The sequence below is a fragment of the Pelophylax lessonae genome (genome assembly GCF_965119305.1).
Source record: "Pelophylax lessonae genome assembly, chromosome: 9".
NCBI lineage: Eukaryota > Metazoa > Chordata > Amphibia > Anura > Ranidae > Pelophylax > Pelophylax lessonae.
The window spans coordinates 82,296,366-82,313,315 of record NC_138776.1 but is presented as its reverse complement, the minus strand read 5'-3'; the positions used below and the strand labels follow the sequence as shown (position 1 = coordinate 82,313,315).

The 16,950-nt window shown below is 41.8% G+C and overlaps 1 protein-coding gene across 1 annotated transcript in view; it reads right to left on the bottom strand.

Moving 5' to 3' along the window:
• LOC309563585 (alpha-2-macroglobulin-like protein 1) overlaps nt 1-16,950 on the bottom strand; it is a 124,258-nt gene that overhangs the window by 43,918 nt on the left and 63,390 nt on the right. The window contains exons 20-26 of the mRNA XM_082268052.1: nt 16,499-16,625; nt 11,118-11,239; nt 7,510-7,561; nt 5,145-5,228; nt 3,703-3,879; nt 2,743-2,824; nt 2,481-2,637 (exon numbers count right to left, since the gene is read on the bottom strand). Coding sequence (XP_082124178.1) covers nt 2,481-2,637; nt 2,743-2,824; nt 3,703-3,879; nt 5,145-5,228; nt 7,510-7,561; nt 11,118-11,239; nt 16,499-16,625 — 801 coding nt within the window. The remainder of the gene's footprint in view (nt 1-2,480; nt 2,638-2,742; nt 2,825-3,702; nt 3,880-5,144; nt 5,229-7,509; nt 7,562-11,117; nt 11,240-16,498; nt 16,626-16,950) is intronic.

The following is a 16,950-nucleotide window of genomic DNA, read 5'->3' as shown; positions in this document are numbered from 1 at the left end:
TATTTTTGGTTTGAAACAAGAGTTTTGTATACAAGGAGCAATTTAATTGTTTTAAACTTGAGTGTAACCTATATTTGCACAATTTTATCTGAACATACTACACCATGATATGCCCCCCTTTATGTTTCTACATTATATGAGATTGGGGATAACGCTGTTGGCATTTACATCTTCGGCTTCACCTGGTAGAAGCTGATCATCAGATCCAGTGGCTGTTTCCAGGATTATGATAAAGGTGCCTGTTTGACCTTCCATGATGGGGGGGTCCACAACAAGGGGTAAGAGGCAGTGTGAATGGGTGTTGGTGACGGCTCCTTTCTGCACATTCCCTCTTCCTCCTGCAACATCTGCTAGAAATTAATAACTTCTGCATATTATTGGACTTTTACACTTATTAGTGCTGCACTTCTTTGTATTATTTGTATGCTGGGGATATCGCTAGAGGAGTCCCTGGTTGCCTAACTTCTGGCCTAGAGTTTGCTGTGTGCACAGGGCTAGTAAATGGCCACTGGTTGGCCTTATATTACCGCTACTAGCAGAGTGAGACAAACACTCATTAAGGAACACTGTATTACTATATGCAGAATTCGTAAAGGGACAATATTTAAGTGCACCACTGTAAAGTTTGGGCCCCACCAAATAGCTGGCAGAAGGTTGGGAGCAAGAAGTGTTTTCCACAGATTGATTCATTATTTCACAGCTGCTCACCCTTGTGACAATATACACTACTTGCAGTCAACCAGTTTGGTGTTAATTTCTGGTACCTTTGCATAGTTGTTTGTGAGATACTTGTATATTGATGCACGAGTAGGTGTCTGCAGCTATGATCTACCCAGCCAGGTGTTTCAGAAATGATAGAACTGTTCACAGAGTCATGGTACAAGTACAGAGAATCAAATACATCCAGCAGCCCCTCCAGAGGTTAGCGCTACATATAGTTCAAGGGTGGTGAATTAGACCTTTCATACTACATTAAAGTGTTTGTAAACCTCAGACATAGAATCTGAACAAAGCACATCTTTCCATAGTGTTTACTTGCCTCTTACCAAAGCACTAAGTATCATTTCTCTCTGCTGTCTAAGTCCTCTATCAGCTATCTGCTATCAGCATTAGTCACTTCTGACAAGCTTTCCTGACACCAAGAGCTTAAAAGGTGACCGGGGAGGGATCTCCGGTGAGTGATAGCCACAGTGCTGTTCCTGTGTTCTCAGGGCCGGATTTCCCATTAGGCACTGTAAGCATGTGCCCACAGGTGCCCTTCCTAGAGGGGCACCTGTCTGAACATGGCCTGATATGGGGGGGGAGCTGCACCCTCTCAGATTCCAGTTGTGCCGCTCTAGGCCTGCCCACCCATAAACATTGTACCCACACCCGCTGCAAGTTCGGACATGAAAATTGTCAGCAAGTAGAGCACTGGGAGGAGGTGTGGGCTTTTTGTGCTCTCCCCGCTCCTTTCAGTGGAGCGCTCCTCCATACAACAGATTACACAGGATCCTTTTAGATTGCAGGGTACATGGCTTGATTACCCACTCCCTACCCACATTTCCGAGGGGTAGGCAGTCTTTGGAGAAGGTAGGGGATGGGTAATGAAGCCGTGTACCGTCCGATCTAAGAGGATTCTGTGTTATCTGCTGTATGGAGGAGAGCTGTTATCCCAGCTCACTCCTAGCTGATGCTTGAAGCAGGTGTAGGTACAATGTTCATGGAGGGGCCGGCCTGGGGGGGGGGGCACAGAGAGAATTCGGAGGGGGGGTGGTTGTGCTAAGAGGATGGATTTGAGGGAATATATGCTAGGAGGGGGGATTTTGGGGAGACGATTTGTACTGGGGTGGGGGGAGTGGACTTACACTAGGAGTAGGGATTTGGGGGAAGGATTTACACTAGGAGGGGGTATTTGGGGGAGAGGATTTGTGCTAGGAGTTGGAAGTTATGGGTGGGGATTTGTGCTAGGAAGGGGGATTTGAGCTGGAAGGTGGAATTGGGGGGCAAAGATATGTGCTGAGAGGAGGATTTGGACTGTGGGAATGGGGAATTTTTGAATTTTTGTTTGGGGAGAGTTTTACCTTGCAAAAGTAATTTATGCTTAGGGGTGAGCATGTTAATTGGTGCTTAATTTTTTTTTGATGGGGGGAGGGTGGGCTTCAGAATTATCTGCCTATAGGCTCCTGAGATGTAAATGTGGCCCTGTGTGTGCTGTGTGACAGGCGTTTGCCCTTTCCTCCAATCAGCTCTCAGAGCTCTTGTACAGTTTGTAACTAGACCCTGCCCTTTGCTTTGTGATCAGCACCCTCGCAGTTCATTCAGAACTACAAGCTGTCAGCTGCGGTGGCTGGTGGTTCTTGTAGTTCATATACGGGTGGAACATATGACATGTTCCAAAAGGTGAACATAGACTTTAATTTAATGTCATTTTTGAACAGTTTAGGGCTCAGATGGAGTTTGCACTCCTGTACTGTTTTCATTGTTCTGCTGTACTGTACCTTTAAAGTTGTCTTGAAGAGTTTTCCCCTATTTCTAAAGCATCCACTAGGTTGCTGGTTCTCCTTCAGCCATTTTCCTGCCTCCTCAATATATTTCCTATCCACTGGGATAAAATGGGAAGCTGCATAAAAAGACTTCATGACAAAAGCTGTCAGCCTGAGAAAATAGAAAATAAGAAGATGCTTGAATAAGGTCACCCTGTGCTAATGATTTACTATGAGTGTGTGCCAAACTTTACATGATGGAACTTAGGGACCTTACCAGGCATTGCCATCTTCATCCTTCTTCCCAAATGCACTGAATGAAAAATCGTTTCTAAGAAAGTCCAGCTGTCTCTCATAACCTAATAGGAGAAGAGTGTCAAACACAAATGAAACAGCAAGTTGGACTGAACAGCAGACATCTTAAAGGGTTCACTCTAAAATGTATTATCCACTCTAGCCAATGCAATAAAAGTTGATGTCTGTCTGTCTGTCTGTCAGCCAGCTAAGACTCACAAACAGGAAGTGAGTGTGTGTCCCCCAAAAACAGCAGTTTGAGGTGTCTATGGTATAACATAACACATTTACAGAAAGGAATACTTGTAGGCGCCCCAGGCTAAACATTTACGTATAAAAGGGCATTTGCATTTTTGCCAAGGGATAGGATATCCACCAAGAGAATTGCAAATAGATGACTGGTCGCTAAAGGAGCTTACATCTTACAGACCTGGTGCTTAGATCTCTAGACGCTTTGTTTCAAAGGGGCTAGGTAGTAGGTAGGTATCATATATTTCAGTTTATATCATGAGGTGATTTTACATTATCTTGGTCATATTATCAAAATGTACTTTAACAGATGGAACTTTTGATGCTGGTAGCTTTTTATGTTGAGGTTATGTTTTTGGGCTCAGGTGAGGGGCGGTGAAGTGTTAGGATCAACATAATGGGTTAAGTTATCGTTGGAACCCAATTGATGTAGGGGAGATACAGAGCACTTGACTCTGTATCAAACATAATGTACTGTTGTGTTCTTAAGTGATAGTTAGATCCTTTTTAATGCTCAGGTACACCTTTAAATGCAAGTGGTATGGTCGCTAGAACGATACTTATGCCTTAGGACAGCCCTGCTTTAAAGATGTATAGCAATGCAAATAACGATCATAGACAAGTTTATGGATGTTGCCATTGTATACTGTTCTTTTTTTACTACTATTTGAATGGCTAATTATCTCTTACTCACCGCGTTTAATGTATTGATCTCCTAGCTTCTTGATGTCCTCTGTCATTTGGTTTGTACTCTCCAAGTAATCCATCACATAGATATTGGGAACGAACCTGACCATAATCTGCTCCCCACAGCCACATGGGAGGGTTAGAAGCTTCTCAGTTCCCTGAAGTGCAGAACCTATTAGATCTCCTGAGGAACATAGAGAATGCAGTCGTTTATTGAATATATTTAGTGCCTTCTTTACTGAAAGACAGAAGCAATAACTAAGCTCCTATCTAGGATGTGGGTAAATGAGGCACTGGATCCAATGGATCATGGTTTGAAGAGGTCAAACTAATTCTGCTGCTGAAATGCCGCTGAAGCCAATTTCAAACACAAAATAGGGTGCAATTTAAACTGGAGGACCCAAGTTGTGCATGCTATCTTTGGCATTGCAAAGTGCCCCCAGTAATCATGTCATTCAGAACATGAAGTGGAATCATCACAAGATGTTTTACTTGTCACCCTTGCTTGCCACCTAAATTCAGATCTCTTCAGAGCTTCTTATTTGACTCCCTAATTAGTAAAAGTTCTCCCTTCTGTGCTGATAAAAAAACAGCCTTTAGAGCCATAGAGCACGTGGTCCATGTTATAGATACCCATACTCCATCGAGTGCTTGCAGTTGCAGAGTCACTAGAAATGAGGTTACTTATAATGACATAATGAAAATATAACGACGACAACTAGTTGGGTTAATTTACTAAAGACAAATAGACTGTGCACTTTGCAAAGTGTAGTTGCACTTTGCAAGGGTAGTTGCTCCATAGCTTAGTAAATGAGGTAGAGATTCACTTTGCAAAGAATATCCAATCACATGCAAGGGAAAAAACTGCATTTTTGCTTGCATATGATTGGATGATGGAGGTCAGTAGAGCTTCACCTCATTTACTAGGCTCTGGAGCAACTGCACTTTGCAAAGTGCACAGTCTATTTGCCTTTAGTAAATCAATCCCTGTAAGTTAACTATTTAGGCAAAATGTCATCCAATGTCATCCATAATCCAGTATTGGTACCACCTAGTGAGAAATGAACTACTTTTCGTACAAATACCCTACAATAGGAAACACTTCAGTAAACTCCAGTGGTAGCCAATCAGAGTTTATCTTTCAGTGCCCTAAAATCTAAAAACGATCACTGATGCTTTTTTTTTTCACTGCATTACTAAATAGGAATGAATGTCTTAAAAGGATAAATCTTCACTTTATAGTCTGCACTGTAATCATAAGAAAAAAAAACTTTTTAGCATGTAGGATACTATAGAAATAGCAGAGTGACTCCCTCAATCCTGGATTCACGTGAAATTCATACATATACTATGGAATACTCTAAAGGCCATCTGTGGAAAGTGTAAGAAATATGGCATTTTGATCTACTTGTCACATTAGTCACATACAGAACTCAGAATTGGCCTTACCTACAATTGAGAACACAGCAGTTACAGAGTTAGGCACTGCTCCAGGGGGTGTTGTGATGATTATGGTCTCAGAAGATAGATTAGCTGTGTACACAATGTAAAAACAATCATTAAGCCAACAATTACTTTCATAAAGCCGAACGCCAGGCAGATGTAAATAAATAAATCATTGGCAAGATACCACTGGCAATAGTTGCTGTATCTGCCTGTGCCAAAGCACCTTATAACGCTGTCAGCATCCTGATAATAGGAGAAAGTAAAGTGATCATGTGATTTTTACCTTTATTACCAATCACAAGCTAGGAGGGTCCTAGATCAGGATGTGCGGTCTGGTAGGAGTGCCTATATTGGAAATCTGGCTGAAAAGAATTCCAAATCTTTCAGCAGGTAAAACATTTGTGTAATTTGTACAGTAACATTCTCCGAAGGACACTATAGTAAATATTTTACACAGCACCTACATTATGAAAAATTGCAGGATACAAAGTAGGACCTGTTGAATGCTATGGGGTGCTCTCTGTATAATGCTTCAGAAAAAAATCCAAGATAGGAGAGCCCTGTCACATGACCTGACAAATTTGTTTTCTCTTCCTAGTACTTTTTTCCAAATCATTAAAAAAATGGGGCTTCAATTTCTTTGGAATCCTGAAGAATGTGAAGTGCTAAACACTAAATAAAGCACTTTTAGGGCAACCATGGGGTCATGCTGAGGCAGGCCACAATATAAAGGGCACCGTTAGCGTTTTAGGGAGGCAGACAAATGAGTTAAGTCAAACATTAAGGGAATACTGAGGTAGGTCAACATGATAGGGCAAACATTAGGGTCATACTGAGGCAGGCCAATAAGATAGGTCAATCATTAGGGCCATACTAAGGCAGACCAATATGGTAAGGCAATGATTTGGGTATACAGAGGCAAGCCAACAAGTTAGGGCAACCATTAGGGGTATGCTGAGGATGGCCAACAAGGTAGGGCAATGATTAGGGTATACAGAGGCAAGACAACAAGGTAGGGCAACCATTAGGGGTATGCTGAGGATGGCCAACAAGGTAGGGCAATGATTTGGGTATACAGAGGCAAGACAACAAGGTAGGGCAACCATTAGGGGTATGCTGAGGATGGCCAACAAAGTAGGGCAATGATTAGGATATACAGGGGCAGACCAGCAAGGTAGGGCAACAATTAGGGGTATACTGAGGGAGGACAATAAGACAGGGCAACCATTAAAGTAAAACATTTTTTTTTTAAATTTGAATAAAGTAAGGGAGGGTTGTATCCGCTGTCAGCATTTTTGTCATCTGTGTCCCATTGGGGAGATTTTCCTTTACTTCCTGTCCCATAGTCAAAACAGGAAAGTGAGAGGAAATCCCATCTAAGAGAGGGAGTCCATGGGAGTCACCAGAACTAATGTCTCTATTAAAGATTTCCCTTCTATTAATGTTCTGGGGACAACCCAACGTTTATTTATTTTTTTAGTTTCACTTTTAGACCCCGTTCACACTGGGGCGACCTGACTTTGCCGGGCGACCTGTGAGGTCACGGTGCGCAGCTCGCACCGCGACCTCGGAGCGGCCGTCACGGACTTCATATCATTGAAGTCAATGCAGGTCGCTCCAGGTCGCCCCAAAGAAGCTCCGGACCCTTTTTCTAAGTCGGAGCGACTTGTGTCGCTCCTATTAGAACGGGTCCTGTGCTGCTCTATGGCAGGCGACCCACAGCGACTTGTCAGGCGACCAGGTCGCCCCAGTGTGAACGGGGTCTAAATGAAAAACAGAATAAACAGGGAGGGTGGATCTCCTTAACTGGGGCACAGGCAGCAGCAAAAACCTAACAAGGGTTTTAATGTATTCCCACTTTATCCAAAGTTTAAAAAATGCCTTTAGTTATACTTAAGGTATGGGCACCTATTAAAAGTGCTAAGGTAGACTAAAAGGAACAGATTGCAGAGCAATATCAAACAGGGATATACAATTAGCAACAGGGATACACAGGAATAACCTACACGTCTCTGCCCATAATGCAGATCCAGCAATAAACCCTTGTGGGCTCTTTGTGTATCTGTGAGAAACGGCTTTAGAAAGCCAGTACTATATTCTGTCCTAACAAATATGGCTCAATAGGGAGCAAAACAAAACTTCTTAGGTTGAACTAATTTACTTACAGTACATTGACTATTTCATTTTTTACCAAGCAATAATATTTAAATCATACATTGTATAAGTAGATCACATTAGAATCCATTGTTTCCATGTATTTGCCATAACAGCATTGTACATAGTCTCAGTATGGATCTGTCCAAGGTGCTGAATCCTTTAACACGTTATTAGCCAGGTATATCCCTATCATTAAAGTGTAACACTGTACCTTCACCACATAGAATGGAATTGTGTGACTTCTCCATCGGCACACCTTCTGCCTGCAAAATATGAATAAATATAATTATAATAATATCATTTGTATTTAGATTTATAAACACTTCAGACTTTTTGTTTAATTTCTGCATAGCCTTACTAAGTGAAAGTGACACTGCAGGATATCCTCCATATCCCTAATCTCCAAAAATAATCCTTACACATCCACTATTTAGTGGTGCTGTAATCTGTCATGAAATTCCTTCTAACTGTGTTTTTTCTGCCTCCTTGTAACGTCCTCTGTGATCTCCTGAACAGGAAGTCAAATCACAGCAAAAAAAATATAAAAATTTGGAGATCTGGAGGAGGCTGGGAGCAATAAAATATAAATTTTTTTAAATCAGAGCTTAGTGTCACTTTAAATGTCAAATAAAATTACTCTTTTTTTTAATACATCAGCTGTACTAACTTACACTATATTACCAAAAGTATTGGGACACCTGCCTTAACACGCAAATGAACTTTAATGGCATCCCAGTCTTAGTCCGTAGTGTCGAGACTTGGTTTGACAGCTCTCATGATTGGCTGGCGACCATTCAGGGGTATTCCCTTTATCGCAGAGATAGAGAACGTAAAAAAGGGGGAGGGGTATGTCTGTATATTAGGATGAGTGTATAGGTAAATATGAGGGACGATATTAATAATGGAGCTATGGACGAGGCAGAATCCCTATGGGTAGAACTTCAAAGGGAAGGCACTATAGGGAAAGTAATATTGGGTGTATGCTATAGGCCCCCCAACCTGAGGGAGGAGGGGGAGGCGGACCTACTCTCACAAATTGGATTGGCAGCAAGGATGGGAAATGTCATTATAATGGGGGTCTTTAATTATCCAGATATAGACTGGGCAGAAGGAACCACGAAATAATCCAAGGCTCGGCAGTTCCTAAATGTTTTGCAGGACAATTTTATGGGTCAGATGGTGAACGCACCGACAAGAAATAATGCGGTACTTTACCTACTGATTACCAACAATACAGACCTGCTCACGGATATAGAAATACCAGGCAACTTGGGAAACAGTGACCATAGGTCAATTAGTTTCAGTATTAATCATAGTAATAGGAAACACAAGGGTAATATAAGGACACTGAATTTCAAAAGAGCCAACTTCCCAAAACTGCGCTCTTTGCTAGAAAATATCAAATGGGATAGAAATACAAGGCTGAGGGGTCATTGGCAGCATTCAAGCATTACAAAGAGTGTAATACGAAATGTAAAGGCGAAATCAAGGCAGCTAAAATAGAACACAAGATACAAATAGCGGAAAAGAGTAAAAAAAAACCCCAAGAAATTCTTTAAGTATATAAATAGTAAGAAAGCGAGGCCAGAACACATTGGCCCCATAAAAGACGACCAAGGGAATCTGACCAAAGAGGACAGAGAGAAGGCGGCGAAAGTGTTAAATAATTTCTTCTCTTCAGTCTTCACAAAAGAAATGGGGGGCTACACTAACCCAGCTTGTAATGCAAAACTAAATAATACACCTCAGGCAGTACCCCCATGGCTAACAGAAGATAGACTTTGAACTAAACTAGAGAAACTTAACATAAATAAATCACCGGGACCGGATGGCTCAGCCAGGTGATAGCCAGACCATTATTCTTGATCTTTAAGGATAGTCTACAGACAGGTATGGTGCCAGCTGATTGGAAAAAAGTGGTACCAATATTTAAAAAAGGGCCGAGATATATCCCGGGTAACTATAGGCCGGTCAGCCTAACATCAGTAGTCTGCAAAATTTTGGAGGGGATGTTAAGAGACCACATACAAGACTTTAGTAATGAAAACGGTATTATTAGTAGTAATCAGCATGGATTCATGAAAAATCATTCTTGCCAGACCAATCTATTAACCTTCTACGATGAAGTGAGTTGCCACCTAAATAAAGGAAGGCCTGTGGATGTGGTCCTTCCTTTATTTATCTGGACTTTGCAAAGGCGTTTGACACAGTTCCCCACAAACGCTTATTGTACAGTCCAGAGGGTGGTGATAAATGGGGAGTACTCGGACTGGGCAGGTGTGAAAAGTGGGGTCCCCCAAGGTTCTGTCTTGGGGCCTATCCTGTTTCATTTATTCATAAATAATCTAGAGAAGGGGATATCCAGCACAATATCGGTATTTGTGGATGATACTAAACTGAGCATGCCAATATCTTCTATGCAGGATGTGGAAACCTTACAAGCAGACCTGAACAAAATAATGGGGTGGGCAACTACATGGCAGATGAGGTTTAATGTTGAAAAATGTAAAGTAATGCACTTTGGCGTCAGAAACACGAAAGCAAGCTACTCACTGGGGGGGAACCTCTGGGTGAATCTAAGATTAAAAAGGACCTGGGGGTACTAGTGGACAACAGGCTTAGCAGTGGCATGCTATGCCAAGCCGCTGCAAGTAAAGCCAACAAAATACTGGCATGTATAAAAAAGGGGATTCACTCCAGAAATAAAGAGATTATTCTCCCACTCTACAAGACTCTGGTCCAGCCACATCTGGAGTATTCCATCCAGTTCTGGGCCCTGGTCCTCAGAAAGAATGTGCTGGAACTGGCGAGAGTCCAGAAAAGGGCAACAAAAATAATTAGGGGAATTGAGGATATCAGCTATGAGGAAAGACTACAAGCATTAAACTTATTCTCTCTGGAGAAGAGACGCTTGAGGGGGGATATGATATCTATGTACAAATACTGTACTGGGGATGACCCTAGCATAAGGAACAAACTTTTCAGAGAAAGGGAATACAATAAGACATGTGGCCACTCACTAAAACTAGAGGAAAAATGGTTTAACCATAAAATACGTAAGGGGTTCTTTACTGTCAGAGCAGTAAGGATGTGGAATTCTCTTCCACAAGCAGTAGTATCAGCAGGGAGCATCGATAGTTTCAAAAAACTTTTAGATGGGCACCTATCAGCAAACACGCACACACACACATCATAGGTTGAACTGGATGGACTGATGTCTTTTTTCAACCTCACAAACTATGTAGCTATGTAATTTTGTGGGAACAGATTGGGGATGGCCCCTTCCTGTTCCAACATGACTGTGCACCAGTGCACAAAGCAAGGTTTATAAAGACATGGATGAGCAAGTTTGGGGTGGAGGAACTTGAGTGGCCTGCACAGAGTCCTGACCTCAACCCTTTAGAACATCTTTGGGATGAATTAGAGTCGAGACTGTGAGTCAGGCCTTCTCGTCTATATCAGTGCCTGGAAGAATGGTCAAACATTTCCATAGACACACTCCTAAACCTTGTGGACAGCCTTCCAAGAAGAGTTGAAGCTGTTATAGCTGCAAAGGGTGGGCCAACTCAATACTGAACTCTACAGACGAAAACTGGGATGCCATTAAAGTTCATGTGTGTGTAAAGGCAGGTGTTCCAATACTTTTGGTAATATAGTGTGTAGATTTCTCCCATATGGAGGGGCAGGAAGCTGATACTACAATAGTCTAAAACAAATCAGCAGCATAATCTGCGAAATAGAAGCTACACATGCCAATGACAAAGTAAGACATGAATAACTTTTATTTTAAACGTTTTAGTGTATATCTCTAAGAGTCACCTTAATCATCACAGTCTTCATGACAGTATCAGAAGCTCCAGTGTCTGGGACGATTGGCTGCTCTCCACTGCATTTTTCATCTGTAGGAATGGCCTGCACACTGACCACAATTTCTGCAGAGCCTTGAAAGAACAATTATATTGTGTTACAGACAATCCAGATACAATCCTCTCCTGCAGCAATGAAAAGTTGATGTGCCTCAATGAAGACATACGTGGTGTGTCCAAAATGTTTGGTGAATGGTTTGATATCTCAAAGGCAACATTGACCAGGTGCAAGCGCATGCACATAGCTATCCAGGGACACGTTAAAGGGCCATACACACTATCAGATTATCTGAAGACTTTTTCCTTCAGATTTACCTTTTCTATGTAGTGCAAGGGCCTGCCGGATTGCATACAAATTGAAAGTGTTTAGGTTTGACCTCATATTATATGGTTTTGGTAAGTCTACAGACAAAAGTCTTCAGATAATCTGATAGTGTGTATGGCCCATTAGAAGCACCACCTAGCATGGAGTACAGGCAGGGGCAGACTGGCAACTTTCAGGCCAGGGGGGCAGTACAAGCCAGAGGCCCATGGTGCAGCGACTCAGTCCCCCTCCCACTCTCCCTCTTCCCCGCCTTCTCCTGACCCCCATTCCAGGCTGAAGCTCCACTCCAGGTACTCTCTACTCACCAGCCGAATCTGGTTTCCACACCTGGCCAGCAGGGACGGTTGGGAGGAACTGGGACAGTTCGGTCGGGGCTGGCTGGAGGAGGAGAGTCTCCTGTGGTGCATGGAAGCGGCCTCTGATCAGACACAGTTTCAGGGGTCATCAAACTATGGACCTCCAGTTGTTCAGGAACTACAATTCCCATCATGCCTAGTCATGTCTGTGAATGTCAGAGTTTTACAATGACTCATAGGATATGTAGTTTTGCAACAGCTGGAGGGCCGTAGTTTGAGGATCCATGGTTTACACCATCCATGCTGAGGGGGGGGGGGGGGGCAGCGCTCTGTCCTTGTCTTAATCCTGCCCTCAGTAGGTCAGCAGTGGAGACTTTTTACTTCTCTTCACCAGGAATCCTTTAGGCATGTCTGTGGCAGAAGAAGTGCAGCCTTTTTATGGGGTATCAGAGTGGTCCGCCCCTGGCCCAGTCCTCCCCTGAGTACAGGTGACCATCAGGGTAAACCTGCTGCGGGCAGTGGAACGTAGTTAGAGTGAGAGGTAGGTTCACAGTGCATTGAAGCAACGAGCGAACATCAAGTTTTGAAACGGTTGCTATGACGTAGCAACTATGTTCGGCCAGAGTTGCAAAGGACTGGACAGTGAATATTTCTGCACAATTATGCGCCTGCGCAGTTTGCGATCCGTGTATGTCAATTCTTGGTTCAGCGTGGCGTACCTGTTCTCTATCATCCGCTCTACTCCCCTGATCTGGCGCCTGCAGACTTCTTTCTGTTTCCCCACCTGAAGAGCGTCATGAAAGGCACCTGCTTTGCAGGCGTGGTGGCAATCCAAGAATGTGTGACAGCTTTATGAACGTTGCCAAATGTATGTTGTGAAGGATGGTGATTATTTTGAAGGCCAATAAAGGTAATTTGTCTGTATCTTCTGTTTTGTTTGTTTTCTGATACCATTCACCAAACTTTTTAGACACACCATGTATTTACAGTCGTTTGGGTATAGCTTATATTCCTTTGAAGTTAAAGGTGGACTTCAACAGCTAAATACATTGTGAAATACACCTATGTGAATTGGTTTATCTGCCACATATGCAATTCTGCGTAGCCACTTGTGGCTTGTGTAGCCAGGATTCATACACTTCTGCTAGAGAGCACAGCCAGAAAGGTGACACAACTGTTAGCATTAAAGTGATATTACAGGTTTTTTTTTTTTTTCCTTTAAAGTTTGTTTGAATAAAAAGCTTATACTTACCTACTCTGTGCAATGATAATGTGCAGAGCAGTCGAAACCGGAAATGAGGCACCACCCTATGCGTTTCATCAGAGTGACGTCATCAGGAGCGGCCTGATGAAGAAGTCCTGCATGGTTCCAAAATGTTGCACTTTCTTGTTCTTGATTCGACCATTCTTCAAAAAAGAACTGTTTGGACTTAATCTGAAGATCCGTGGTGTGCTGGCAAATATCTACACTAGACTGTGCATGTTCCAGTTTCCAGCTGGAGGTTGCTGCAGCACCCATCACTTTAGAGCCTATTCCAGGAACGTGTGCGATGGGAATAAGGATGATTGCTAATGTATAGACCATTGCAAGAGACCTTACATTTTGAAAAACACACTCATAGGCATGCAAATACAAGTGGTTGTTGCCACGCATGTAGGCAGGCGCAGTCTATTTTCTCCACTGCAGGTGGCGCTGAATAGGGGCGGCATTGCAGGACAAGAGGAAGTCAACAGGAACCTGGTTCTGCTATGGTTTCCATGGTCATTGGGGGAGCTACCTGATTGGATGCTGCCACCGCATGTGACTCTAGCAGCCATCTTGGGTCAGGCAGAGCCTATTAAAGGCCCTGGCTCCCAGGCTTGGGGCACATTTTGTGTGTGGGTAGTGAAGGGAGAGGTCACTTGTCTGACAGGGACTGTGATTAGCAGCAGGGAGAGATTACAGATAAGTAAAACAAGGATAAGGACAAGCTATCTTACCTGGAGACTTCTCCATTTGGGTCCATACCAACCAGGCCACATTCCGCCCCTTAAGACAGATGCTGTCGGCAGATCTTAGAACTGCTTTGCTACACATTGCTGTTACATGCTATGAGTGTTCCTGGTAGTTCCCAGCTTGCTGTGAATTACAATACATGGTGCAAATTTCTTTCCTGTAACCTAGAACTGTGCATGGCAGGCTTAAGTTTGGTTCTCTACAACCAGAGTCTGTGTAATTAGTCTGCGACACGCTAATCCTCCCCACACGTGCATACAGCTATGCACAGCATATTCTGTAATGCATGTCAATAGGGAAAATTAGGTTGCAGCTGTGGCTCCTGGGAGCCACAAAAACAGGTGTATTCTACTCTATATGGGCGTACACCCTAAAATAAGAAATCTTCTTATAACGAGTCAAGCTCTGTTTTTTTCTACTTATGTGGAATTTGATTAGAAAAAAAATCTTTTCCCAGTTATTTGGAGTTTATCGGGGGTGTATTTAGGGTCAGGAAATTTATTTAATTTTGTGTTCTTTGTATTTGTGTTTTTTATTCTTCTGTGTACTGTTACTTAACACAGCCTTGGGTTGCCGTTTTATGTCCCTTGTGTTTGGAATACAATGCTATGGATGTAGGGCGGTTCCATCTTTCTCCATATTCTGGATGGACCTTCAAGATAACATTCTTTGGATTGGTTGTTTTTGTAAGTGAAAGTTTCTTTTTCTAGTAAATAATAAGCTTTATCCATCATGCATGTATATTTTCTTACTTCTTTATATATATATATATTTTTTTTAGAGATTCCAATGTGCTGTTTATGTCCAATATCCCCCTGAAGAAGACAGATTAGATCAAAACGCGTCAAAACTCTGGACGCAGACCATTGGGATCAGATACATTTGATAGCCCATCACTGGGAAAATCATGTTAATTTCTTTACTGTATGTAGAGTTTTTATGGTATTATGTATGATACGTGTCCTACTTCTTTCCCATAAGTTTCCATTTTGGGAATATTTTTAAATATGTTTTTTCAATAAAAGATAATCTAACTTTTCTAAGCATGATTGAATGACTATTTAGGCATCGTTCAAAGCCCCTTCCTTTTCCCCTTGTTGCCCTTGTGGTGTATTATCTATGTCAATTTGGGACAGATGCAATAAATATATATATTGTGTTCTATATGTAGTCACTTGATTGATGGTTTGTACTACTCTTCCGCTTCCAAACAACCCAAAAATGCTAACAATTTGCTAAATGCTTCTGCAAAGCACTGACATGCATTTCCACATCAAACCTGAAATCGCTAACCTCTAAAGTGCTTCTCTACACTAAAACAATAACACCGCAACGTCCTTTGGAAGAAGTCACAGGAAGTGATAAAATGCGTCAGAGCGGAACTTAGTGACGTCATCATAGCTCAGGAAGGCTGCGACTTGGATACAAGAGTTTGGTGATGCTGTGGTCTTCCCCTTAGGGGGAGATACACGTGTACATGCAAATATTTGTTTTTAAGATGGTGCACTACTGAGGATTGGTGCACTTACATTGTGAGTGTGTTTTAAGAGGTTTTAATAAATGTTTTATGGTTATTTAATCGGTAAAGCACTATATGTAGTTTCTATTTCTTTTGAGTTGCATTGATGGTGGAGAGTTTGCTTGGCTAATTTGACAACATTGGTATCTCTGGAGGAGAAATCCGGAGGAAGTATCTGGAAACCTGGAGTAGCCATTAGGACACCTTAAATGGGAAAGCGCACACTGAAGAGGGATCACATTGGTGAATATGGGACATTCTGTATTGGTTATCAAGGCACTGTTTGCAATTTATGAGCTCTGCATTCTATTTACAATATTAGAGTGATGGTGGAACCCTCTCACTTACACAGTGGCCTTTAGATCTAATTTTTTTTTTTTTTGCACATTGGATATATTTTTAATTGTGCATATGCACATATCATGATAAGATATTGTTAATATTAAAATTATTGTTAAAGATTTTTAGTTCTGATGCAGACAAGTGAAGATCTCCATATTTGCCCCTAGATACACAAATGCCTACCCCCGCGGCTGGAGGTGATCCAACAGGAGGATTATTGTACCCTAGAAGGTGTCATTGGGTTTCTGAGGAGATATAACCACTTTGGAGACGGCTAGTAGTGGAAGTGGTACTGCAGAGGGATATCTTTATCCGCCAGGAGGGACGCACCTGGACCTGGAGAGTGTCTCCTAAGCACGGTTTGGTCTTAATGCCGTAAGGTATATAGGACCCACATTTTCTGGTGAGTTTGAAATTTACTTATTTTCTACGGTGAAGGGACACCTGGGAAGAGGAAAAAGGAGCACCTTGCACTTTATTATTTATCTACACAATTTTTTGAACTGTTTTTTCTCATTTAGAAGTAATTTTTTTGGTGGATGCTACCATAACATGGACTGTTTATCAATAATTTAGTAAATGTTTATGCACATCAATTTCAGCTATTAATTTATTATTATATATTTTTAATTACCTTTTAAAAATTAGCACTATATTTATATTATTTATTTTCTAATTAGCAATTTTAATACTTAGAGTGTTTTATATTGCTATATTTATAACACTTGGTTTATACACTTTAGCAAGCGCTATAGGTAATCACTCTACCTTTGATTACTATATTTCATTGTTAAATTTAACACATAAATGATGAATGATACTCAGGTTCCAGTTGTGTTCATTGGAGGATATTTACCCACTTGCAGAGCTTGCGCTTCCCAGGTGAGCACTAAAGTCTCTTCAGGGTACAGACACTGAGGGGTGGTGCATGTAGAACATTCATTCATCTTTAGCTGAGGAGGGTCATGAAGACTGACTTTTACCTGTAGAAGGTCAAAGGGTTCTTTTAGTGACACCAAGTTTTTAAAAATGATTGCACAAAATTTTTTACTAAAGATACGTACATGCACACTTGCAATTTGAAAGCATTTGCTGCATGCATTTGATTTGCATCAGCAATTGAGTTGCATTGGCATACTATATGATCTTTACTGTAAATGTAAACACAATACACACTGCACCTCAAGAGAGCATGCAACTGTCAGGTGTTTAGCATAAAATATGCAAATTAGGCTGGCCTTGACCCAGATTAACAATAGAAATTAAGTTATCTAAGGCGGAGCCATACACGGTGCAAAGTTTATTTCC